Source organism: Halichoeres trimaculatus, unplaced genomic scaffold (genome assembly GCF_033239565.1).
Source record: "Halichoeres trimaculatus isolate MK-OKI-2021-1 unplaced genomic scaffold, fHalTri1.1 fHalTri1_scaffold_16, whole genome shotgun sequence".
Lineage (NCBI taxonomy): Eukaryota > Metazoa > Chordata > Actinopteri > Labriformes > Labridae > Halichoeres > Halichoeres trimaculatus.
The window spans coordinates 16,821,381-16,849,187 of NW_027437194.1; the positions used below are offsets into that span (position 1 = coordinate 16,821,381).

General features: G+C 39.3%; 1 protein-coding gene across 1 annotated transcript; it reads right to left on the reverse strand.

Moving 5' to 3' along the window:
* Positions 1–696: 696 nt before the first annotated feature.
* On the reverse strand, positions 697–27,198 carry LOC141805058 (protein FAM222A-like). The gene is made up of 3 exons (XM_074689743.1): positions 26,886–27,198; positions 14,124–14,292; positions 697–2,960 (listed from the first exon to the last, which is right to left on the reverse strand). The coding sequence occupies exons 2-3, from the start codon at positions 14,251–14,253 to the stop codon at positions 1,609–1,611; spliced, it is 1,482 nt and encodes a 493-aa protein (XP_074545844.1). The 5' UTR covers positions 14,254–14,292; positions 26,886–27,198; the 3' UTR covers positions 697–1,608.
* Between the last annotated feature and the right edge of the window lie 609 nt (positions 27,199–27,807).

Consider the following 27,807-nt stretch of genomic DNA (forward strand, 5'->3'; position numbering starts at 1 on the left):
TGAAAATTGCAGTTCTGTTCCCAACAGTGCATATAATGTCATTATTTACGCCATCGAGGTTATTTGTTCTGCAATAGACTTCTTGAAATGGGTGTGCATTTCGTGTCTATGGTGACCTAAACCACATTACTGCTATAGCATCCAATTTAGGAGGATAAATGAAGCAAAATAAGAGGTGCATGCAGGCATGCATGCTGCAAGGCATCTCAGATTAGCAATTCAATAGCTAGATAATGGTGAGCCCATTTCTGCACGTGTGAACAGTAATAATCTCCAGCGAATGTGTTTTGTTGTAATAGGAAAAAAGCCCTGTACATTTTTATTTACATATATGTATTTCAAATCATTCTGCCTTTAAGCGTTGGCCAGCCATTTAGTCTAATATAATTCACTGTGATAACAAAAGCAGCACTTTTGACTTGCATTATTTATAGAGGAAACCATCCAGCACATATTTCAGCTCAGGATTGATTTGCATCGTATTATAAAGCTTCACAATTCTCCAGTGAACAGATGGATCTTAATAAAATGAGTGGGGGAAAAAATTGCCTTGTGGTTAAGCCTGAAATCCCTTTGCAATAAAGCAGAAAAAGTCTCCTATTTCCTTAAATAGTTTATCATTCATAAATATAATAAAAGTGTCTCCTTGGCTGCACGTCTGACGGGTAATAAAAATGATGACAAAACATTTGCAGGGTTTAGAAAATTTCATTTACTTGACAATCCTTATTAAGAAGAGGCAAAAAAGGGTGAGATATTAGGGTCATACATTGCAAAATGTAGTTATCTCAACAACATACATCATGGAGAGCGCTCACATCTTCATATATAATAATTGCACTTTATAATTATAGAGACAGTTTGCCATTTAACTGAACTGGCCAACATAAATAAAACAGTATTACAGATCCAGTGCAGACACACAAAAGGACATATTGGTCCTACATATTCCACTGTCTCAGAGTGTAGCCACACAACAGCTCGGGTGGCTCTCTATTATGTTGGTAAAACCGCTCAACTTCAGAGAGAAAAATGTAATTTCATTCAAGAAAAATGACCACGAAATTGAAAAAAATAAAATAAAATAACCAAAGCACGTCCTGCTCGGCCTGAATTGCCACAGTGTTGATTTGGAAATGCCAAAGTCCTGATACAGAATGCTGAGCGTGGCAGAATAAAATCCATATAACATGACATTCATATTCATATTGCAACCAAATGTTTTCCTTGTGGTCATGAAATTGGCATCACATGGCAGAAACTAAGTGAGAAGTGGATGAAACTAAACCCACGACAAAGCAGCGAATGTAAGAATGTTCCCTCCAGTGACAAACAAAACAATCATCTGCAAACTACAGGATAAAATGTGATTCTGATTGGGTGCTCAGCATCAGTTTTAAACAGCAGGCTTGATGGCCGTTTAAGAATTAAAACACAAAAAGTCCATAAGATAAACCTGTATCTTAGGCCGTGATTATCATTTTTCGTTTCGGCTTCCAACACAAAGCCTTCTACAAATACAGCACATGCACAAACTATAAAAACGGCATGTCTCATTTTTGTCACACTCCCATCCGCTTGAAAAGGTTTCTTCTTCTGTGTTTGTCTTTATCTGTAGCTGGGGAGCTGCATGTGGCTTTGCTGGTGGTGCTCCAGTAGCTGAGGCATCCCCACAGCGTCGTACCCGCGGCCCAGCATGCGCTCTTTGATGCAGGGTGGGTGGATCTCACTGATGAGGCACTCCAGAGACTGCAGGCTGCTGCTGAGCACAGCAGCATGGCACAGGCTAGTACTCGGCAGCCCGCAACAGAAGTTTTGGTCTGTGCTGTAGGCCTGGGAATGAGGAGGTGGAGGAGGAGGAAGAGGAGGGGGGTGGAGCTGTGGCTGATGATGGTGGAGATGTGGATGGGAGAGCCCTGGGTTTCTCGGCCTGGCTGCACATGTACCCGTTGCCAGCACCTGAGAAGTGTAACAGTCGCTATTAGGAGTAGCTAGAGCACCATCCCAGAGAGGAGCGAAGAACTGTCCAATAGGGGGCTCCACCTGCATGCCAGGGCAGTTGATGGATTGCTTCTGCCTGCCACCTACACTGCCAGGATGCAGTCTATAGGATGCCAAAGGGAGGCAGGTTTCAGGAGGCTGGCTAGCATCTGCTGCCCTGAGCCCCTGTGCGCCGTTCCTAACACCATACATCCTCCCTGCTGCCTGCTGATACTGCTGCTGCTGCTGGATTTGATGCTTCTGCTGCCATAATGTGTACTCACTCTTCTCCGCGTACCTGGCTTTACCTCCCTCTGCTCCCTGTGCAGGTATCACTGCCCCTGTAAATGCCAAACTGCTCTGAGGGGGCACTCCCAGAACAAAGTCAGAGTCTGAATTCGCCACCGCGGCCACGACCTGCAGAGAAGGGCTGGATCGAGCTTCTCCTCCTAACTGCAGGGCCTGGCTGTGGGGGACTCTGCTCATCTGCCTCATCATCAGGCTTTGAACCTCTGCCAGCTCCGACTGGGGGGCCAGGCTCTGATCTCCGGAGGCCATCCCTGTGTTCGAACAAACTGTCTCAACGGGAACATCAGGGGGCTTACATGAGCTTATATGATAGGCCTTGTGCCTGTGTCTGACTGTGTAGCTGTTATTCAGAGGATTAGGATAGGGAGTCTGGCTGTTTGCATGTTTAGTCCTCCTGCCCTCTGAGTTCTTCAGCACACCTTTGACCACCACAGAAGCTTGGACGATAGCCAGCAAACCTTGGTTCCCCCCTGAGTACGGGTGTGAGTATGGGCTATAGCGCTGTCCCGTGGTGTCCAATCCATTGACGGTTTTGTTCAGCTGTTTGTGCTGTGGCACCCGCACATCAGATGGGAAGATTTTGATGGACAGGGGGCTGTTGGCAGTCTTATGAGCAAAAGCATCCAACTCAGCGGGAGAAGGGTACCGAGAGATCATGGAGGCCAGTTCGCCTGAGAGGGAAGCAGACAGAAAGCAGCGATTAGCTGACATCCAGAAGAAACATTGTGTCTTGTGATTTGTTATTTAACCCTGTTTAAGGTGTGACTGGCTACAATTCAGCTCAAGACACCTCAGGCATCCAAAGATCAGTCTGGAATAAGATTTATCTGGACTTGGTTTGACCCAAAATTAGTTTATCTTGGAAAATCAGAGAGGCACAGAAGAGGAAAGAGGGCCTAATTCTACTATAAAGGATGAAATAAAACCAAATAGATGACATTTAGTGGTTGAATTACAGAAGGAAGAATGTAGCAAGAAAACCTGGGCACGTATCATTGGTATCAAGAGATAAATGAGGGACAGATGGGGTTTAATGTCAATAATGATAGCATAAGGATGTTTGACCACACTTTGTTTTGAGAAATCCTCAAAAAGTATAAGAAATTAAAGTATATATATATATATATATATATATATATATATATATATATATATATATATATATATATATATATATATATATATATATATATATAGTTTGAATTGGTTGTTTTTTTAAGAGACAAGATCCCTAAAACAAAACAAAACAAAACAAAACAGAAAAACTTTGATCCACAGCAGTCCTTTACATAAGCAAAGTAAGGATGACTGATGATTATCCATTGACTAAACCTGATGCTACAATTTTCCAGATTCAAAACTCATTTTTACATGCTTCTCTAACACCTGTGTTCAAATTCAATCATCACCACTTTCTGCATCTGTAATTGTGTTCCAGCTCTGCCTCCAAAAACCTGAACTGATTGTCCTGTAAAAGCTTTGAACCTGTGACTGTGAAGAAAAAAAGTTGAGCCAGATGAGGGGGAAAAAAGTGGTCACAAAAAGCACTGAGGACTGAACTGTGTGCGGGGAAGCTGACGGCACAAACCATGATTGGATTTAAACACTATTATTCAAGCAATTTCATGGCTGTTTAACTCCCTGCGACAAAGGAAAGGTGTGAAAAGGCGGTCCATTTAAGAAACAATAAATCACCTTGTAGAAATTACAGGCACCTTTTAGAGTGGCACCTTTATAGAAACCCTGACATTAGAAGATAAAGGTGCTGAAATTAAAACAGATCAAGCTTTAAGTTGGAGGGACTCATAGAAGGCAAAAGAACAAGGCTATAATATGCAATAAAAGAGGCGCAAAATAAAAAGAAAACACTTCATTTCATTTTCAATAACAAAACCAATTCCAGCTACGCAGGGAGAGAGCTCACTTGTTGTTCCCATTTGAAATTGATTTGGGAGTTCATTTCATTTCAGGGCCTACAGTGAGCCTCCCGACTGTGAAAATGATTCAATCTACAAGATCCATCTCATGATGAAAGAAAAAAATTGGGTGTTTAAAATGGAGGGGGAAAAAAGGAGGGAAGGTGGAGTGTTCAATTCATCCAGCAATCTCCCAACAGCGCAGAAGGAACGGCGCTGTGGTGCCAAGAGCATGAATGAATTCTTTGGAGAAATACAACAAAGCAAAACACTGCTTATTATGTATCACAGTGTAGTGCCGCAACGGGAAAGCATAACATCTGTGACATTAGAAAGGTGTTTAACTATATCCAACATCCAACATCCAACACTGATTCTGAGAAGCTCAAAACAGAGTATCTATGACCATTATGAAAAGCAGAACAGCTTCATCTGCACCTGAAAAGAGCTTTAAGTGATGCAAACACAGATGTGGCAACTAACAACAACAAAATACAGCAATTAACAACAATGGAGAGCAAAAAAGCAATTTTCATCCATTTCATGCCCAGTTAAATGTCAGTGTCAAGCTCCTGCACGCTGCGATTGGCTCTGTGCTCCACAGACACTTCAAACACTTTGGATGCTAACACGTCTTCACAGGGTGTCTGATATTGTTAGTCCAGAGATTACAGCCCTGTCAGAGCCATGGAGACACAACACAGCTGCACTTCCCACTGCGGCTGCCTTAATGTGGCACTATGGAAACCTCATTAGCAAATGGGCTATCTCCACTCTGCATTTCCGAATTTATCTCCTGAAGGCTACCACTGTGTGACATGTGCATTAGAAATGGGCTAACTTAGCTAAATTTCTGACAGAAAGACCAACTGCTGGATAATTTGAAGTTAAAGCCTGGGATCAAAAACCTCATGCTTCGCTTTGAAAACACTCTAAGTTGCAACCACGGGCTTGTGTGTCAATCTTCAGGATTTAAGTACCAATCAGTGGTGTTGGATGGCAGTGAGCCCAGCCCAGCATGTCATGTTTAGTGGCTTTCCAAAAGCATGTGGTCGTAGAAATTGTAATGCGTGCTCTGGTGTTTGCAAACCTCCTTCAAAACATTGGAGAGACAAACAGTGGTTAGTTCTTGAACTGAAATCTGTCAGAAAGAGTCTGTGTTGAATAACTGAGTGCCTACACAAGTGAAACCGATAAATGACAACATTTTTGATTTTTTCTGCATCACTCACGCCAAGATCAGCACCAATAAATGATCAGTGGACTTGTACCACAATGTTAAAATGTGTGTTTTAAAGGTTCTCAGTTTTCCGCGAGCACTTACACAATGCCGTATAGCGGCAACTTGTTTTGGAGTGCAGCTCTTCTACTACTACTACTTCTCTTTGTTTAAGACTACTTTTCCCAGGATGCAAAACTGCTGTATAATAATTAGGGGCAGGAGAAAAAATATATATTTATTGGTGTTTTTGTTTGACAACATCAAAATCAGGATTCTTTGCCAAAAATATGTCTGTTTGTTTTTTCGTTTTTTTCAAATTTAATTTTTTCATTTCAGTCTTCGTTTATAAACTAGATTGGAAACAAGTTACCTCTTCCTTTAGCAGAGGGTGAAATGTTTCTCTCTGACTCACATGATGTGCATTTAATGGGAAAATATGGCTCCTGATATAGTCTGTAGACATTATCATCATCATTTCACTTTTCCCACATGGTCTCGAGTTCAAAAAGCAAACCAAAAATTTATATATTAAAGAATCATAATTTAATTTGAATCAGCACCCCAAAATAACATAATAGAATCAAATTGTGAGAATAGCAAATCGTCCCAGCCCTAATAATAATAATATATAGTATATGGTAATATATTTATTTGTAGTTACACACTTCTATTGTTTGGAACTTGGTAAACTTGGTAAAGATGAGTAAATTATCTGTTCAGTGTTACTCACACAGCCTGGTGCTCTGACATGTGTCAGTAACTTAAAACATTAGTGAATCCAGGTTATGTCCTGCCAGTGCTCATCTACCAACTCTAACCTCACCAAGCAGAGCTAACATAACCTCACTCTTAATTTTACTGACAGATGCTCACATTTGAACAGACCACTGCAGAATAACTGCTGCTCTTCTGTCCTTTTTTTGACAGTGCAGCTCTAGTGTCCACCATTTTTTACAAAATTAATCCAGAAATCATTTTCAGCAGAGAAAAACACAGATACCTCTTCTCACTGCAAAACTTTGACAACCAGTGTAGTTATAGGGACTTTTAATCTACTTGCCCTAAATGGATTTGTGTTTGACCAGGAGACAGATACTGAGAATTGGCATTTAGGAAAAGGCTGATTTTAGTGCTGATAAAGTCATTTTAAATCATAGATTATAACAAGCTAATGCATAAAAGTAAGACTAATTCAAGATCACTTGGAAAGTCCTCACAGGGCCTTTAATAAGATGAAATATTTTAGGTTGTTTTTCTAAAAGGCTTACTTTAATGAAGGCTTAATGTTTAGTACATAATAAGCACAGAGGCAAAAAATGATCGTCATTCACCAGAGACCAACAAGCCTCCCCGGGGTTACAAGATAATTAACCAAAAAGGATAAGTAAGACAAACTTAAGTTATTCTCCATGCAAGGTTGTTTTCTCACTTTAACACACTGAAAGGAAGGAGCGTTCTGGCTCCCTGTCTGTTATCAAGTGGCAATGTAGTCACACAACAAAAACTCAACAGCAGAAAATAAAGACGAGAAATGAAAACAAATATGTGGCTGTTCACATGACAACCGAGGAGAAAATGGCAGCTGTGTGCTGTCAGGTAAGGAATGGCAGAGAAAGAATTAGCAGCCTGACCTTAAGCACTTAATCACCCTGAACCTGCAGACTGCACGCTGCTTCACTCTGCAGCCCTGACAGGAAGCACAGGAGCGGAGACGGACAAAAACTGCACAAAAAATATCATCAAATAGCAACCTTCACTGAGGGCATCACGCAGTGCTTATAAATTTTAATTCTTTGACCCTTCACATCTTTTCTACAATTGCTTCAACAAGGCTGATTGAAGCCATTTATGTAAGACTGAAAAGCTTTTGTGTAGTTTCTCCTTCCCCTCCAGTTTGTGATGCATCAACAGAGCTGGATTGATAGAATTAATTGTCCCAGTCGTCAGTTTTCCTATGTTTTTCACCAGGAATAGGCTCCACGCATTGAACATGCGGCTCCACTGTTAAGGCCCCATGCTGAGAGAAACTGGCACACTTTCACAGGAAACACCTAATCCTGATTTCCTCTTTCCTGCATAGAGAGACACAGCAGGGGGTGGGAGGCCAATTATAGACTCTATCTCCACAAGGCCTAAATTGTTATGTTTGTGCATGTTTTGTGTGACTAAAAAGGAAGGGATTTTATAAATAATAGCATGAAAATGTTCTAAAGGGATGTAACATTGGGTATTTAGCATTCAGTGGTGTTTATATATGGTTTTTCGCAACCTTGTTTCCACCCCCATACAATCCTGCTTAACGCTTCCTGCCACTTTAAACTGGCTAATCTTTTCCCCGTGGTCATACTTGCAGCCATTAACCCTCAGATTAGAGAGGAGACCTCATTGTTTTAGTGCAGTTTGAGTAAATCACTAATTTATGGGCAAAACAAGCCCCAGAGGCAGAGCTGGAAACAGCGTTATTGTGTTTCCAAAAACCACGGCTTCCAACTGCTTCATACCCCGAGGGCCAACATAAGGAAACCATTAGAATGACCACAATGGATTATTCTCACAAGGTATAAGCTTTAAAAAAAAACAGATCATAAATAATTCCTTGTTAATATGCATACATGTAGCTGAGCTGACAGCCAAATATCCCGCAGGCCTTTGATGTAAAGCTGGAGACATATCAGGAACACTTTTGTGAGATTACATGTTTACAAGAATCAAATCCGCAGCGGGAACATGACGCTGAGAAGCCGGAGTTAATAACAGAACAGGGCTCCTCAGCAGGCGTGAATGCTTGTTTACTGCACAAATAATCCTGATATTTAAAATACACTGGACCACATTAATGAGCAAGGGCCAAGCTCAGCACACTAAAAGTGCATTTAAAAACCTATGTCTCTGTTGCTATGACTACCCCTTCAATGCACCCAGTTGGCCCAATAAGCTCAGTCATTAGGACCATGTAATTAATTGGCCCTGACCTCATTCATCTCGGTGAGACAAGCTGCTGCAATCGACTATCTGCTGGTTAGAAAATGCTGCAACACCAGAGCATCAGCTGCCAGATTCTCCCCCTTTAATTCACAGCATAAATCAAAAAACAGAAATATAATGTATGTTTATTTTGCACTATTCATCTCATTATACAGTAATTACATGAAACTCAGATGGATTGCTTCAGCACTCATTTATGTCCAGCTGTCAATAACAACAGTCAGACAAGAAACAGAAACAGCTGATGCGATCAGTTTATGGCGTCAGGGAGATGAAGAAGAAAGTTCATGATGGCAGGAAACATCCAGAAAACTGATACAGTCTAAATCTATTGGTGCCTTCAAAGGAGATGGGTTTGTTGTATTTATGAGAAGTAACTAAACTGAGAAATATCTATCATTCACTTGTTTTGTATGACTTTTTTTTAAGATACACATTAGCTTTGAAAAAAAAAAAACAGCTAAAGTTAGCATTTAACCATCTCTGGGTAATATCTCTGACAGCTGAGGAGTGACTCAATACTAATATCACCCTTTAAAAGTGAAAAAAGAAACAACTGAAGAGCTTTAAAAATACATTTAAACAACACTGCTAGCTGATAACTACAACGATTAGCATTTGACAGCAGGTTTCTAGCTTATCAAACAAAACAATCAATTGTCAATGTTAGCATTCAACCACGCTTATCAGGCAAGACTGAAGGACTGTTCAAAACATTGTGAGATTAAGTTTCTGAAAGCCACATGTTCACAAGTTGAGAGACTTAATGGTACAGCCCATTGCATCCAGTTTCACATTTATACTTTAAGTTTTTATGTAACAAATGGGTCTGTGGCTGAAGGAGCACACCCAGCCAGAAAACCAGACTTTTATGGCATTAAAAAGTGTATTCAGAGCCAGGTTCAAAAAATGGCTTGGGTCTAAAATGCTGACTTCTCTATCTACACACACACTGTACAGTAGGTGATGTTTTTTCAAACTCTGAGGCTTAGAAGTTATTAGGATCATCTGTTTGTCCAATCAGAGACACAGCTCAGCTCTGGCAGGTGTCCTGTAGCTGTTCGAAAGGAAGCTCAAAGTTGGCGACATTTCCAATGTGGCTGCGTCCACGGATTGGCCTCATTTCACAGTATCAGGAAACGACAGGAGAGAATACTTCTTTGTTTTACACAGCCTATGCAGCTAGCATTAGCGCAAGTGTAGCAGGTTGGTCATTGTTAGCCATGTACGGGACTAAATGAAATTATGGAAAGAGTTCATTTAGATTGCTACCTTTTTTATCTTTTCTTTTGTTACTTACTTCATTTAGGCACAAATAAAAATAATAAGTAAAAAGTTAGGAGGACAGCAAGTGAAATTGTAGAAGCCATGTTGCTGTAGGCTTGCTATGGTGTTCCCACTCAACTAGTCACCATGAGCGAAAGCTAATATTATGCTGTTTACTATTAATGTTAACAGTAAATCTAATACTTTTTAAAAATATGTGTGAACACTGGGAAAATCTATGAAAAATTTGGCATGCCTGTTTTCTCTCTTTAGTGAAAACTGCTAAGGCTACCGTGTTTTGTTGTGTTTAGCTAGTGTGAAAAACTCACAGAAGCTAAAACTTTATAAACACACGCTTGTCTTTCAATATTGAAGTATGTTAAGCAAAATGAAAAGATTTAATTAGCTCCCTTAAGAAATATTTGATTTTTGTTTGTTTGTGCGTTAGCTAGGCAGAGCTATTAGCCATATTTTGGCTAAGTGCTTGTGTTGGTTGTTTAGAGCTGGACAGGTGGCATAGGCTTGATTTCAATGTGTAGTTAGCTTAAGGAAAGGGTTGATGTTTGTGGTAACATGAGTAATATGGTCAATGTGTCTAAAAAAAAGAGAAATAAAAGCACTGTAGATGCTATAAAAGTACAGAGTTAAGGCTCTGGGTTTGTTGCCAAAAACCCTCTTCACACTACAAGCCAAAATTTATTGCAAATTAAAATTGATGATTGATTAATACAGCTTAATAATTGTTATGACAAGTAAAAGACAGTGTCAGCAGCTTTTCTTTTTCTTTAGACTCATTGAGGGAAGCAAACATTTTCACAATGAATGGTTTAAAAGGTTGCAACTTGATGCCTTTACTCAACAACTCCATACAAAAAATACAGAAGATTCAAATTTTACTCACTCTTACCTTGTTATTCACAACCTTCTTTGAAAAGACCCCAAAAAAGGTTATAAAGAAACTCCATTTTCACATGCCTCCCTATCTCAGAGTCAGTGATCTCTATTTGAAGGGTGATAACAGAGCAGAGTAACCTCAGGGCTGAACACTTTAGTTCTGTGTGCTCGGGGAGGCTTAGGCGAACACTCCTTTGCACCAGTGTCACTCCTCATTTGTTTCTGTACCGCTTGGCCCAGCTTGGGCAAAGTTTCCCCACTCAAAGCCAACCCGGGGGCAGGCCAGCAGCGTGGGAAAAACCATTTCCAGCCCTGGCTTTGAAGCTAAGATAGTAGAGAAGAGAACAGCTCTTATTCACTCTCATCAAATAAATCCAAAGGCTGGTTCCTCAGAAATCTCTCACATGGGTCTGTGCCGCTGAGAGCTTTCATGTCCCGTGCCTTCCATTTATTGATAGCTCAAAATGGAAGCGGCTTTCAAAAGCGCAGCAGTGACTAGAGACTGTCCCTTTTTAACTCAGTCCAACAACGAGTCATTTAACGAAGATGCCAAGGCCACACAGACTGAGCTCCCCCATCAGCGGTCTATTCCCCGTGGTGGTGCTTGAAATGTCACACCAGAGCTGGAGGGTGCTGCACTACACACAGTCGCAGTACATAAAACTCAAGAGGGGGAAAAAGCCCTGCAGGTAAACAGGGCGAGAAACGCAGCGCTGGTTCTGCCTGAGGCAAAGTAAGCCCTTCTGTTCCAGCATTTAGCAGACAAGTGCTCCATTGATTCCCAATTAATATTTAATAACAAAAAAGACAAGAGGAGAGACAAGAAGGAGTTTAACCTGGGGAGAAAGATGGAAAAGTAAAAGAGAATAAGACACTTACAACAAGTTTATACTGCAGTTTTAAGTGTTTCCCTGCAGGTAAAAACAAAAACACAGCCTTTATGACAACACACACTGATAGAGATGGAGATTGTTAACTTTTATTGTTATTAATGCCTCTGTAAAGCCTTCCTTATCAATTTCAACACAAATTCTTCTCTGTTAATTAGTGGAAAGACAAGATGTCATTATATCTTTGACTGATCTGGTAATTTTTTTTATCTCCATTAGAGATTGTATTGTCCTGACCTTTAATATAAGGCCTGCCTTTAACATATCACAATGAAACCTTGAATAGCCTTGAAGCCAACTAGAGAGACTTCAACACTTGTTATTTTTAAGTAACAGGAATTTGGGAATGTATACATCGACTGCTTTGACAGGAAGAGGATGATTGCCCTGTAGCAGAAGCAGACAGAGTTGACAAAGTTTTTTTCAACCCAGACAGTTTAAGATTTTGCACTTTGATTTTATTTGATGCAGTCTTTTTGCACCTGTAAGATCAAAAACACTTTAACAGCTCATTTAAGTATTTTGAACAATTAAAATTCCAAGCATGGTTACCACTTTCAGTCCTTCTAACTGGGGAGAATAAGTAAAAACACCTGTGTATATCTGCAGGTGTCACCAAAAACTGTTAACTATTGTATAACTGTTGCTAGTTTAGGAACAACTATACTGACAGTATATGCTAACTCGGACAATATGAAAAGAGGAAAAACTACCACTATTCTTGGATGTCTTACTGAATTTAGAAAAACTCTCAGTGGACCAGTCTGTTTTCAAAACCACCTACAGCAATCTGTTTTTGAATGTAATATGTTAGCTCAATTTGTTATGTGTTATTGGTTTTCAGTTTTAGAAAGCAGTTTATCAAAAAAAAGCAGAAAAGGAAGAAAAAACTCTTAGATATCCTCAACTTATGGCTTGAAAAGGTTAATAAATGGTCACCTGTATTGGACTAGAAAAGACAAGAATCACCAGCGTTTCTCTTGCATCTCTTCTCTGTTAATCTAATAGATTGTTTAACTATAGCAATGTAGTTGTAATGCTAACTCATTTCAATAGGTGGCAGTAATGCACCTTAAACTGAGTACCACTTGCCAAAACAGAAATCGTATTTGAGGTAGACTAAGAAATTTTCATGGATCAGGAAACTTTTTAAACATTTTGCTCTTTTTCAAATTCTTCATAAATTTTTTGCCAAATCAGTGCATACTGACTTTTTTCAGACCTCGAGTTGATGCTTACAGAAACAGTTTTGCCATCAACTTGGGACATCATCTACTTTCACAATCCAAAACCGAAAACCAGCATAGCATACTAAACAGGTCCATCCGAAAAGTCCACTTTATAAACAGCCTATGGTCTGATTAAATCTGATTATAATCTATATTTACAACACTACCAATGCCACCTGTGTAATAAATGTGCAATGAGAGATAAGATCCTCTGCTGTCTTATTTTTTGTGATGGCTGAACAAAGATATGCTTTATGAAAGTGCACTGGCTTATACAAATCAACAAACAGCATGATCAGACAGATAAGTTAATCCTGACCACTGCTTTTCTCAGCAGAAAATATTTTGCACGTGTCATGTAGCCGAGCATAGTCAAATGTGGCTCTGTCTGTCTGAGTAATATGTACACTGTGTTACAGGTTTGATACGTTTTTAAAGAGGCCACAGTCCAAGCTGTGCTCTTTCATTTCATTTACATTGATCTCTGTTAGCTTTCCTCCCATGTCTCTAAAAAATAACCCTCATTAAAAACACAAAAGCACCAGCACAAAGGAATAACAGTAAAACAATCGCAACAACTCAGTCGAAGAGGACAAGAGATCTTTACAGGATAAAATAATGCAATAATTTGTGACTAACCGCAATATCCAGCCAGCTGAACCATTAAACTGTGAGTAGTTATAGATCTACAATGTAGCTTCAAACAAAACCCAGCTCTGAGAAATGGAGCATCAGCAATTTTTTAAAGCAATCCAGCAAAGGAGGGCACAGCAGAATAACTTCATTTGTGGCACTATGATCTTATTATGTGGACACTGACTGTCCAAGAATGAAAGACTATGCAATTTGGGAGATCTGCACAAATAATATAAATTCGGAGGAACCTCTATGGGAAAAAGCAGTTTCAGACCCAGATCTAATGCTGCAAAAATGTCGCATTTAATCAATTAATTGAATGAAATCTAATCACAAATGTCAATGTGGGTTAGGCCCAAAGACACCCACTCAACCTTTCATTGGCTGCAGTGTAATCAGTCAAGATGAAGGTCAAACAACACTGACAAGGAGCACTTTCTCCACAAAATGTGAACATCATTAGAAAGCCTGTGCAAGAGAGCTGATTAACTGTGTAATTTCAGAGTCCACTTTGACCTGCGCACATTTGCACTGCTGGATCACTCTGATTAGTCGCCCAATTAAAAGGCATCATCATCATCAGGCGGCCCATTATTTTAATTTTTTGAGGCTTTGAGCAGCTCAGAACACCGCTTAAACCTGGCATGATTTTTTATGTGCACCTCAAGGCATCAAGGTCAGGCTCAGCATTATGGATTAAAAGTAACTAAAGACCTGATCAAGGCCTTTCAAGTTTCCTTTCAGACTACACATGTAGTACTACGTGAGAGTCTTCCCCTTTGTGATAAACACTCACCTTTGCGTGTGCATGGCTCCAGTGGTGGCACTGACAGCAGTAATGGTGTTGCCGGGACATCCAGACTTTTGGGTTTGCAGCCAAGATGCTGCGATGAGAGGTTCTGCCGTCTCTGGATACAGGCCAGCATGATAGTTCACAAGGGCTGAGAACAGCCTGGGTTAACCTGCTGGAATAGACAAAAAAACAAACAAATTAAAAAATGTGTGTCACTGGAAAACACATAATGGGATTTAAATGCTGATTAAACACAACTTTAAAAATGCTGACCACACTGTGTGACTGCCATCCAGACGATGACTTACCAGGGAAGATAAATTTCAGCAGGACAACGCTAAACAACATTCTGCACATATTACAACACCCTGGCTCTTCAGTAGAAGAGTCCAGGTGCTCATAACATATCTTGGCACAGACAAAAAATTAAAATCCAACACAGGAGATCCCAACTGTTGCTGCTCAAAACCTAATTTGAGGAAATTCATTGCCAACGTTTCACTTTAAAAACTCCTGAACTGCTCTTATTGGTTCCCTAAAAATTTCCGTTTCAGTAATAGAAGAGGAGATGTAACACAATGGAAAACATGTCCCTTCCCTACTTTTGGGAGAAAAACAACCATTAATATTCATGTAAAAAATAAAATTATGGGTGTAAATGATTTGCAAAAAATCAAAATCTGTCTTAAGAATATTTTACAAACTGTCCCAACTTTTTTGGAATTGGGATTGTATATTTTCTGTACAATAATGGAGTTAAGTTTCATAGTAAACTGTTGAATATACCACTGGTTCCCAAATTTAGTTCAAATCCCCATCCTGTGACCCCCAAAATAATGGTGCCAGAGACTGGCCACCCCCTGATGTGGGAATACACTAATAAACCAATCTGAAAACAGACAAAAACGAACATTAGCAACAAACAAAAAAATAAGATACTTATATTAGCAGACTTGTGAAAAATTGTGTTGTTTTTCTAAAATTAATCTTCTGTTATCCTGGCTGAGTCATCATTGGGCTCAAAGAAATGTGGATGACAGATCAACAGTTTTCTGTCCTGTCTCTTTGCATGGTTTTTATTCAATTATTAGTTTTGAAAAAATTTGTAAATTAAAGGATTCAATAAGAACTTGTCAGTAGTTTATGATTTTTAAGGTATTTTGCATACACGTGAGCTAAGCTTACCACTTAGGTGAATTTTTTTAAGGCCATCAGCATAAAAAAGGAAACTGGTATAAATGTCAGGAACAAAATTCCATGCAAGCTTTCAAGTGAATGTAAGACATTGCAATAACTTACAAAGATACATTTTTGCAGGCATGGATGCAAAGTCAGGGGAGGGGCAGCAAGAGTAGATTTTATAGCAATCAGTCTGATAGAATATTAGAAATAATTGTATTAGGGGTGAAATTGCTTGTTAGACCATCAGGCAGGACAATTTTCATGCACTTTGGCTTTTGTGGCTTGAAATCATTTCACTAACTCTGTTTTACTTTAACCAAAACTTAACAAAACTAAAGGTTTTGTCATGAGAAGGTCACATAGTTTCAAAATGATGTGGAACAGAGTGAATGCCAACCCAGAGTTTGGAAATACAAGCAACACATACAAAACAAGATCTTGCATCAACACCAGTAAGATGTTTGAGGAAAACTGCAAGCTGGTTGATAGAGAACACTGAAAACAGCATAGGAGATTCTTCTTTCTGAGATAGCTTTCTCTTGTTATTTTAGCAGCTTTCACATCTAAAACTGAAAAACTCCAGCTGCTATGTTCGCTCAGCTGTCTAAAATTCAGCAAGTCTTCTTGTAACTGCTGAGACTGTGTATTCAAAAAAAGTAATCTCACTTAAGGACAACTCCATCTTCTGTTGAGTTGCTCTGATGACTCTTTGCTGTTGTCAACCAAGCTCCGTCAGATACAATTGCACTGATCATCAGCAGGCCTCTTGTAGCCTCAGGTTGTGTGTTTCAATTTGTTAACATCTCAGCGACCTGTGTTTTATTGTTCGATAAATTTATAGTTGTATTGATCAGCAGAGAAGGCCAAAAGCAGCTCTCTCTCCCTTAAACAGGGTGTGCTGTTTGCAGTGTTAAGTATTGTCATAGGAAATAAAAGGCTGCATCTGAAAGAGAAGGCGCCTCTCAACAGCTGCTGACTGAAGCAATCGTTCTGCAGACAAAGCATGGGGAATATATCAGTGGTAATCGCATTTGACATTCACTGTGATTGTTTGAAGAGTCACCAGATCTGAATGCTGACACTGCACAACTAAAATGTGTGCTTACTGAGATATACTTTTCAGGTAGACTCAGAGAGGAAATGTGACCAATAGACTTTATTCATACAGCAGCTGAAAATCAAATGTTGATATGATGCCATGCGGCTAAGTTTCTTGGAGAAAGAAATCTGACAACTATCTATCAATTCATGATTTTGTGCACAGATCAATGTATTTTAAGATAAGATGAAAAATGTTGGACCCATGAGGTAAAGTTCATATTTAGCCATCTCCAGGTAATATTTGTGTTCCCTGAATATTTACTCAACACTTATTTTATCCTTTTAAAGTGAATAAGAGGAAAAAAGAAGGGGTTTAAAATAATTAAACACAAAACAAATACCCACGGGGAGACTCAACGCTTTTTTTTTTTTTAAAGTAAATTGAGGGTAAATAAAGCACTTTGAACTTTGTATAGCTTTTTCACAACAATTAGCATATAACCACAGCAAAAGTACACACTTTCTAGCACACTTAAAGAGCCAATCAAAAGCTTAAGTTGGCATTCAGTCACTTCCTTTAGTTAGATGTAGACACTCACAGCTGACTTTACTTTTTAAAAAGTAGGCTAAGAGAGTAGCAAAGGTGTAGACTTGATGTTGAATAATTTTATAAACAATTCCTTTGCAAAGAACAGCTAAGATTAGCATCTAACCACAGAAATTTCTTATTAAGCAAGCCAGTCAAAAGTATATGTAGCTGTGGAGAGACTCTGAGCTAATCTTACTTTTTGAAAGCTTACTGACATTGGCAGTAAAACACAGCCATTTGTAACATTAAACCATGTGTAACATATTAAGCAAAACAACCAAGGGCTAAATCTAGACCATGTTTTATTTTGTGAAGTAAATAAAGGGACAGTAGCAGAGGTGTACTAGAACGCTTAAAAATGAATAAACCACAAATATGACACAACTAGCTAGCTTGAATTCGGGTTAAAACCCTGCATCTATAGCACATTATACAAAACTATCAGAGGCTGGGTGTTAGCATGCAGCAATTTATTAGCTGAAAAACTACTTCTCTTTTAGACAACAGTAAAGACTAGCATCTAACACAAGTTTTAAGAGCATCAAACTAGACAACATAAAGCAAAAGCTAGCATTTAGCCACTTCTTTTGTTAGCTTTTGAGAGACTCAAAGTTGATTTTATCTTTTTAAGGTACATTAGGTGATATTTCTTAAGACCAAATGAAAACTAATTGACAAACCATTAGTCTCAACAGAACTGGGATTAGTATGGCCAGAGCTATTTCTAGTTAGCATGCAGCCACTTTGTAGGTAGTGCAGGCTATAGTTTGCAGTTGTTTGATGGAAGCTAAGTTAGCATCCAATACTATCTACCCTATCATGGCCTTTTCAATATTAAAGCCATTTCTTAAGATGCTACAACTTAAAAGCACAGCTTTAGTGTGGTGTAACAACATTTAAATTTTCTTTATCCTATATTGTTCTCAAAAAGAATAGGGGTTCAGTGAATATGGTAAAACAAAAATCTGGCTTACAGTTTTTCTTCAGTTGATAAAACTGAAAGAAACCGTACTTTTACCGCAGCTCAGTATCCCTAACAAGAGTAATATGAGCCTGCAGCATCCAGCTGTCAGATTGCCTCTTTTTCTTGCTCGGTTTTAATGTTCTTTAGAATTTTTGCTTTCATTTCTCCCTCAGGGTTCAGAGGGCAGCCAAAGCGGTTCAGCCACAGCGCAGAGTGTTCAGTGACGAGCTGCAGAAGCCTGATTACCCTCTCCTCTAAAATGGAAGAAAGACAGGGTGGCTTTCATTTTACTCAGGTGCCAGAAGAGAAAGAAAAAAATTCCCTCACGCTCCCTTTTCCATGTGTGTCTGCTCCCCTCCTCCGCTCAACATCTGTCCCCTGGTGACAAGCCCACTTCAAACTGCTCAGTGCAACCTGTCTCATCTGAGCACACACACACACTCACATGAGGAGCTAAAAGCCTCGGTATGTTCAGATTCCATTTTGAAAATAATGGCAATTTCACAACAACCCTTCCATTACAACACATTTTGTGTTTAGAGGAAGGTGACGAAAACGCAGGGGAGAGCACAAGGATGGAAAGGCATCTCCAGGGAAATCCCTTCACCAGCAGAAAATGAGACATAAATTGGAATACCTTCCATTTCTCCCATAATTTGCAGCTGGGATGAAATACATCAAGGAAGATATTATAATTCAAAGAGAGGCCAGCAGTGGTTAAAGAAAAGAAAGTTTCTCTGAAAGCAGAAGAGGGAGCTAGAAATGATGCAGAAAGTGCCAGTAATGATGGTTCCTTTCATCCCTGTATCTGAATTTTAAATTTAAAGAGATTTTATGAAAACTTAGGCTTAAAATTGCTTTCTTGCTCATGAGTGGGGTAACTAAAAAAAGAGGGAGATATGAGATCAAAGGATCCCAGAATGCATTAATTTATCAGGGCCAAGTCCTCAAGAAATATCTGCATCTTCAGTCCTCGATACAACACTTTGCTTGATGGAAAATAAGGTTTTATGCTCTGCACTTTCTCATGGAAGTTTATGATGCCTCACCCTAAAGGGGAAAGGTTTGTTTTACAGAAATATGGTACAGATGACAGCAAAATAACAAGCTAATGTCCTGAAATTCATAGTTTGAAATGTAGTTTCACAATAAAACTCTGTCTCTTCATTCCCATCTTTCATCTTTCCCCATCAAGTTCATGCAGTAGGATTTTTCCAGCATGCATAATAAGAAAAAAAGCACAAAGTTTAAGCTGCAAGGACGTCTAATCCTTGCCACTCTCAGGCGACATCCAAGCAGCTGATAAGCAGCATGATTCGGTCCACTGAGAGGTCTGCCAGGGTGATAAAGACCTTGTGCTTTGCTGTCCATCTAAATATCCCCCATGGACTCCTGATAAGGATGTCTTGGGAAATAAATCTATCTTTCAGGCCTGTTCTCTTGTCACTGACAGGATGCAAAATGGTACATTTCTGTATCCTCTCCTCAGATCAGGAGAAAGAAGTTTGAGAAAAGGGAGATAAGGTTGATATAAGAGGCTTAAGGGCAGTGACAGAAAGACTCATTTTTGGTGTGAATCACATTTCTTTAGAAAGCACATGACAACCCAGAGAAAAAGATGCAAGAATAAAAAGGTCTTGGTTTTTCATATGACCAGTTTGTCTATAACACAGTAGCAGCAAGAGAGCATCCATCAAAGCATAAAAAGGCACTGAATTATACAGAGCCTCAGACACAAGCATGTGTCTGACCTTCTGGAGTCTTTCATGACTTCGTGCAGCATCAAGGGTCAGAGCAAAGATAAGAGCAAACTGCAAAAAAAAGAAGAGAGCCTCCCCCTCAACAAACATGAAAGGCATGGAGAAAGGAACACACTGCTTCCCACACACACACTCACACAGACACCTCCCTTCAACCATCTCAGCTCCTGTTAGCAGCTCTCTGAATCCTCAGTTAATAATTAGATGATAATGAAAAAGGTTTAAGACGAGCACCCTTTTCACTCTGGGGGTGGATTAGCATGTGAGTGCTATGCTAATGTTTTTTTTTCTTTGCCCTCAGAGCCTTCAGATGAGGAATAGGGAAAAGCACAAAAGCAGAAAGGTTAATTTAGGGAGAAATAAACTATTAACTGAGAGCAATTGGTCATTATGAAAGAGAAAAAGCTGTATCGCTCTTCCCTGAATAACAATCCACCCACCTTGTAATTCATTGTATATTATGTATGGCTTTTATATTACCTTTAAGGCATGCACGGCAGGGCTCTGTCTAAGTAACGGAGACCAGACAAGTAGGCTGACGTAGGACTGAATTAGACAGCAGAGCTTCAGCAGCTGCTGTATTCATCTCTATATAACCATACACACACACACACACACTGATCCCCAAACCCCCTCATACATTTTTAATAGAATCTATTACTTCTGGATTAGCCGATAAGAGCTGGCCTGGTTAAATTCTATAATAGTTTGCATAATTGGTATCAGAGCGACGTATAAGAGAGACCCAGATTTCCTTCTTCCTCTTCTCTGTGGAGGAAGAAAAAGAGGACACTAAGGTTCACGTACAGGATAACCAAACAACCTGGAGCCACTCCGCTCAACGCTGCGAGAACACTCAAGGCCCGAGGCTGATAACAATGAGCCTCATTTCCATTGAGATTAGCTCCTGTAAAAGGTATTACAACGGCGTTAAGAAGCATTTCCTTTACAATTCATGTGCAAGCACAGATTTTATGTAAATGCAGACTCTGGGTAATATTGAGACAGATGTCCGGAATATGTAGATGGATGGAAACATACAGCATTGATGAGTACATGTCAGGGAGAATGCAGTTTTTGTCATGTAGTCATCAAAAGACAAGGAAGCTCTCAGCAAGGATGTGTAAAAGTGCTAAAAATCACAATAAACCAAATCAATCAACCAAAGATGAATGTTACATGTTCAACTATCTCCTTAATGTTTCCTCCTGGCTGCACAGACATGTCATTTAGGCTTATAAACGAAAATCCTGTGAGGGCTTTAACTGGCTGTAAAGCAGATTGAAATTGATATTGATGCCTCTTTATGACCCACAAAAGCAGAATGAACTACCAGTAACATGACTGACGCTGTTTGTACTGTAATTTTTAGTGTTTGAAACCGCTGTGAGGGGATTTCAGACCAACAACTGACAGCACAGTAAAGAAACAGCTTTTTTTCTCATTTTCAACAGCAAAATTTCAAAAAGCAGGATTAGGTCAGAAAAGTTGGTGACACCCGGACGTTTTAGAAGTAGAAACAATTAGAATAATAAACTCCATATCATTCAGTCAACAGTAAAACCTCCGGATGTTTCATCTTTCCACTGTTTTATGTGCATAACTTGCATAGCTACTTTCTTAAACAAAAAGCTTCAAGAGGATTCTTATTTTGCAAGTAAAAAACGTTTGAAAGACGGTGATTTGACAGTCAAATGATTTGGGATCAGAGTCCCTTCCATTTAATGTAAATATAGATGGATGACACGCCTCCAATTTCTCCCATTGCACAAAAGTGAAACCAAAATACCTCAAGTGGTATTGCTGTTCCACTCCTTTGGCTAAACAAAACATTGATGTAAGTTTAAAAATCAGTACTCCCCCTGAATGGAGCTTTTTAGTTTGGCAGAAAGGATGAACAGAGAGACTGTTGTTCTTGATTTGGTCTCTCTTTTTTACCCCACAAGAAGGCACTGTAAGACTTTCAGCATATAATATACACACACATAACTTACTTAAGTGTATGTGTATGTGTGTATTCTTAACCAGCTAGCTTAAGGTGGAAAATAGTTAGCAATAGTCTGCTAGCTTAAAATCCCATTGATAGGCTACCGTAATTGGCATTAATACTTTCATGAACGTGTTGCCATTGCTGTTAAAATTGATTTCAACTACAAACATAAGCAAGCTGCTCCTTGCTGCTTTTCTGAATCCTGCTTTTGAATGTGTTTAACATCTTGCACAACTGTTGATGCATATTTTTCTCTTTAGCTTCTGTCTGTAAGAATGGGTCTGTAGTAGCAAGAGGGAAAAGTTTAAGAGGATGGATTTGTACCAGTTAGTTGTACAACTTCCAACTTTAGTAATTTCAGAAATGTACGAGAGAAGACATGCAACAGTTTCCTGTTACAATGTTCAGACTTGATTTATTCAAAGATGCTGAGAACAAATTCAAACAGGAATCCAAAGCTGCACAATTGTGCCTTCTCTTTGTGCACAGCCTTTAGTTTGGAGTAAAAAGCCATGGACTGACCCATATCTGCCCTTGCCCACAGATGGTTCCACAGTAAAAGAAACACACTGCATGGGGTAAAACCTTGCCAATGCCAAGGTAGAATTAGAAGGTAAACAGAGCCTTATCTCATCCTTATCCCAGTATATACACACTGACACACTGTCAGAGAACTGTGGGTGTGCTGTCCAGTCTTTAGAAAACCTTGACTTCAAAGATAACAGATGGTGAAAGAGGGAGCTGAAGGTTTTATGGTAAGATAAGTTATTTTGTAAAAGAACTAAACTTAAGGTAACAATCCCAGGCATGTCCCCATTTTCCAAAGCATTTCAAAAACTTAAAAAAGATTACTGTATAACAAAAACTCAACCTTCTCCACTGCCTCATTGTCTGGATGTTTGCTCCACTGTTACACTGTTAAGGGTCACTGATTCCTTCTAGTCATTAAAATCCTCAAGCAAACATAAAACTCATTAGAAACCATGGAGAACATTCTGCCTCTAATGCAAGAGATAACCTAATGATACGCTCTCTACCATGAAACATCAAAATGTTCCAGTTAAAAGAAAAAAGCGCTTTGATCTCTGGACCAACTAGAAAATGTCATCATCTCACTGCGTTTCCATTTGGGGCAAATGATGATGCATCAATTGTGATTTGGCAGCCGTAATCATTAATTTGCAGTAATGACTGACCGAGAGCCGTCATGTAGACAAAATAAAGCTTACTGGAGCTCGCGGCAGTCCCCTCCCCACTGACCTCAGAGGCGCAGCTCTTAACCTTCCACCCTTAACCCCCCGTCTCTCTACCCCTTCATCCTATTAGAATGAAAAGACCAATTAGACAGATTTCAAAAGATATCAGGCTGCCTGTAATTACACATGATGTCTCGGAGTAGATAAAAAGAGATTTATGTTTATATTTTCACAATCATTCTGTATCATTCAGCAGAAAACCCACCCAACATTTAAAAAGCTGAAGTCTAAGAAGTCATGGCTGTTATCAGAGTATTATGTATAATCTCTTGTAGCAATGATTAACTTTTCAGAGCTTCTGGTTCAGCAAGTAGTGAGTGATATTAAACTTCAGGCTAAGGGGGGCGGGTTCGTTGGAGGTTACATTCCAGTCCAGTGCAATACATTTGCACTATCTGCAGATTTGACTCTTAGTCCTTTGATATTTCATCCAAATAATCCTCTATCTCTTTACTGCCGTTTATCATCTCTCTTCAGCTGTTGAGTCAATAAGATGAGTCAATAAACCTAAAAGTTATGACAGAGAAAGACTTTCAGTTACACTGAGATTCAACTTTAAGGCTATAACAAAGCCCCGCCATTACTGGCTTTTTCTACTTTTACACAAAACCCTGTGACATTACTAAGTATTACTAAGTTAACTTCACAAATCACTTTCATCATTCTTATTAGTCTGCACCACAAATTTCACTCAATAAGATCAATTTTTTATATTTCCATTATTGTAGCCCCCCCCCCAAAAAAAACAAATAGAAAACGAGTGCTTTAACCCAACACTACTGATGGAAACTGATGTACAGATGCTATTGTAGAAAGCTATAGTAGCATGGGGCAGTTCAATAGGCTTTTTATCAAGAAATGAGGAAGAAATGTGTCTGTAATAGTGTTAAATTCATTAACAATTTCACTTTGACAATAAAAGTCTTTCACCAATCCATTTTTTGTTACAGAGACAGGATGATGATGAGTTAAAATACTTCCCTGATGATAAAAAACTCATGAATGTATGATTCTTTGCCATTGCGGAGACAATAAAGAGACGTAAATGTTTGTCATGGAAGGTCAGAAATCTAAGAACAAATGATATTTTTCCCTTGTTGTGTGTCTGATCTGTCAAAACAGTTGTACATTATCGTTACAGGCATTTGGTGAAAATGTACACTGGTCTGACCAAGAAGCAACCTCCTGTTTGAAAATACAAGGCAATGCAGAACTGCTGAAATCTACAGTTCCAGCTCTGGGTGTACCGAAAACCGAATACACACCAAGCCTAAGAACAAGCAAAAGATAAATCACAGCAGAATCAAACATTTACAGCCTCGTACAAAAAAAGATTTCGATCTGAATAGCTTGGAGGCTCAGACCTGCCCATTTCCAATATGGCTCCCACAAACAATTTGCTTCAAAACTCCTTATCAGAAACTGATGGGTGATGTCACGGACACTACGTCCATTTTTTTTATACAGTATTATACATCTGTAACTGTATTATAACTACTAACAAGAGCAATGTGTAAACAGCATGGCTGGTGGTGCTAGCTCTGCTATGCTAATATTAGCACATTTGGCAAACTATTGTTTTCAGTAGTCATGTGTTTAGCTGTTTAAAAGAAATTGTGAAAAAAGTGACAGCTCTGTTAGTATTTTCTCACCTCTAGACCTGGTCCAAATTTGAATTATCTTCAAATGACCTGGAAATATGTCACTTCAGAACGAGTCTAGTTACAATGGGTGAACTCACAGCAGGGGGCTTACTAACACACATGCATCTAGCCTTCTCTGAGGTTTAACACCATTTTGCCACTATTATTACCTCCTAAGCCGACTAAACGACTTTGCTGCACCATAACACCTCTGTGCATGTCACATTACAGACATGGCGTAACACAGAACAGCCTCTTATGGGAACTCTGGTTTAAGGGAAGCTACTTTCGATTTTTTCACAGTCCATTCTGCAACTCTTGATAACAAAAACAGTTAGTATCAATACACAAAGTCTATGAGCCAAGCATTAGCTGCACTTGCATGCAGATGTTGATTTGAAGACATCAAATAAGCTCAAGTGTTGCTCAACACATGGGGAAAATACAATTAGGTTCAAGAACAGATAAAGCAACACAGAAACCAGACCTTTAAAAGCCATCCAGGGCCTTTTTTCAGCAACATCTGTTAGCAGAGATTAAATGAGGCCTTAAATGTAAAGCTACAGATGACACGGCAGAAAAAGACATGACCTTAATCAGCCTTCATTCTGGCCCTGGTAACAGGCGTCCCAGAAAAGGTCACTCTTCCAGCCGAGCCATTTCCTGCTTTCAGTAACTTGGTAGGCATGGAGATTGAGTGAGCCGGGGGAAACTTCACTATAAATCAGAGCTCAGCTTTGCTCCTGAGAAGGCAAAGGGAAGCAGGCAGCCAAAATGACAAATCCCTTCTCTTCACAGAGCTGGAATTACTGCCGGGGGTGTGATGGGAGATCAGAGGGAAACCCCCATGGGATACCTGCACATTGACTTGCTCATAGTGGGACGCAATTTACAGGCTGGACAAGTTCAGGCCTCAGACATTTTTAAAAAACAACCCAATGTGACAATGTCATTATGGTCAGTATAGTTTAATGGTCTATATCGATGAACACAGATCGTCCCAGTATCTATATCACATCCAGCACTAAAGATTTACTCATCAAGTAAAAAGCTTAGACTATTAAAATAAATATAGATTTTAGAGTGAATCAAGCCAGCCAACATATTTTATGATGCCCGGGGCATGAGGCACTGAATATTTATTTGACATAAATCAAAAGCCATGATTTTAATAGTTTTGTTGCCATATATTTTAATAATTAATGCTTCTTTCATCATGCAAAACTGTCTCACATTTGTAGTTTCAGCTTCTCTAAATGTAAAGTTTTTAGCTTTTTATGTTGTCAATAAAACACTCAAGGTTTCAATGAGTTGATTTGAGCAAATAAGCAATCTGGGAAGTCCCGATAAGTATTTGTCATATTCTTTTGACATCTAGTAGATTGAGTACTTGATTTATCTTGAGAATAAGTAATAAGCATTTGTTGCAGTCCAGTCACAAACCTTATAGTCACTTTAAATCAAAACTAAGGAGGTGAACATTCTATGCTCACAAAAAGAAAATGAATGAAAAGGCAGACAATAAAACCCCAAATTGCAGGTTTTCCTCCTCTGCCTCTGGTGAGAAGCTGTGACATCCCATCTCTCTGGGTAATAAAAGATCTGGCACAGGCAGGAAAAAACACGCAGGGTAGAATTTCACACCTGACCAATAATCTATAGGCCCCTCTGCTGCGACTATAACCTTCAACCTCTGCTGCCACCGGTGCAGTGAGGTGCGATGATCCCACCTCCGGCTTCCAGACAATGGAAATGGAAACCTTCAGAGGCAGACCGATAATACACTTCAAAACACTTCCTGTGGATCCACTGAAATATAAAGCGATGTTCAAAGCTATGATGCATCACAAAGATGTCACTTGGGGATGAAAAAGATTGGGCCAGTCTGAAGCTATAACAGATGTTTGATATGTCAAATGTCTAAAATAAGGCCTGCAATTAACTGCATTAAACGTATTCTGGAGTAACCTGTTCTCAGATTGTTAATTTGATACAGTGAGATTAACTTAAAAGCCTCACAGTTGGATTCAGCCGTAATAAAAACGCATTAGCTTCCAACAGGACTCTCATAAACTGTCAAGTTAGGGCCAGAGGATCCAAATCCATTAGTGCGCACTGGGCATTTGCATCACTTTGGCGCTGTCTGTCTTAGACAAACAAGGAAAGTCCAGGCATAGTAAACCCTTTCACTCTTAAATTTTATATTTCTATTATTATTGTCATGCACGTCCTAGCTACCATTTAAAACAGTTAAACATCTTTCTGCACTATAACATTTCCAGGAGTGCATAGTCTCCAATAAACATCAAGATGACAACGAGAAATAAAGTGATGTCTTACAGAGTTTTTTCTTATCATAAGGCTTGTTTATCTTTGGTTCGCCACGGCTGATTGGTCGTTCTCCTGCTCGGAAGGCGTATTTCCTCTGCAAAAGCAATCTCTCCTCTGATTTCGGATTGCGCACTGGAAACCTCCGTTGTAATATCCATGGATGAAGCTGGCTCCATTAACAGCACTTCCTCGACATATTCAACACTCGTGAAGAAAGATAATTTCACTGATTATATTTTCCTTGCAGCCGCTTGCATGTCATCTCAGCTACGGACCAGGATGTGTGAGCCACGGAGAGTGATGTCGGAATGGAAATGAGTCCGCTGCTCTGCTGAAACCGGCTCTGGGCCAATCAATCACGGCTGGATTTGAATATTCCCACGGCTCGGCCAATCGTGTGGAGGAGAAGGCGGCCGCTGCGGGGATGCCAAACCCGTCAAAGTAAGCACGTTGCTGTTTCGCGGAAAAATTTAAAGGAGAAGAGCGTCCTAAGTTTTTGATTTATCTCACTCTGCATTTTCTTGACCATTTGACATTTCTGAAGCCCAGCCAAACATTAAATGAAACAGATGCTGAGATAACTCTCAATTTGGCGGATTGGAGGCGGACAATGTCAACTGAAATGGGGAAAATGATGGAAAAAGACCTCTGTTTAAATAAGCAAAAGTAATGAAACAGTGTGTCTTAAATGCAATCATTGTATCGTCTAGAACTTGACAAAAAGCAAAAGCAGTGAGTGTTTGAAATAATTCTTGATTTCCAAGAAGTTGTCTGAAAAATACCTTTAAAGTAAAAGAAAGTAAACATTTTGCGAAGTTAAACACTAAACTTTATTTTTGAAGAAAATAATTTCCATGTACAAATTGAGCATCCAGGTGCTTTAATTCTCATTTTCAAAGTAAAAGCCCATTTCACGGTCGTTTTCTATAAT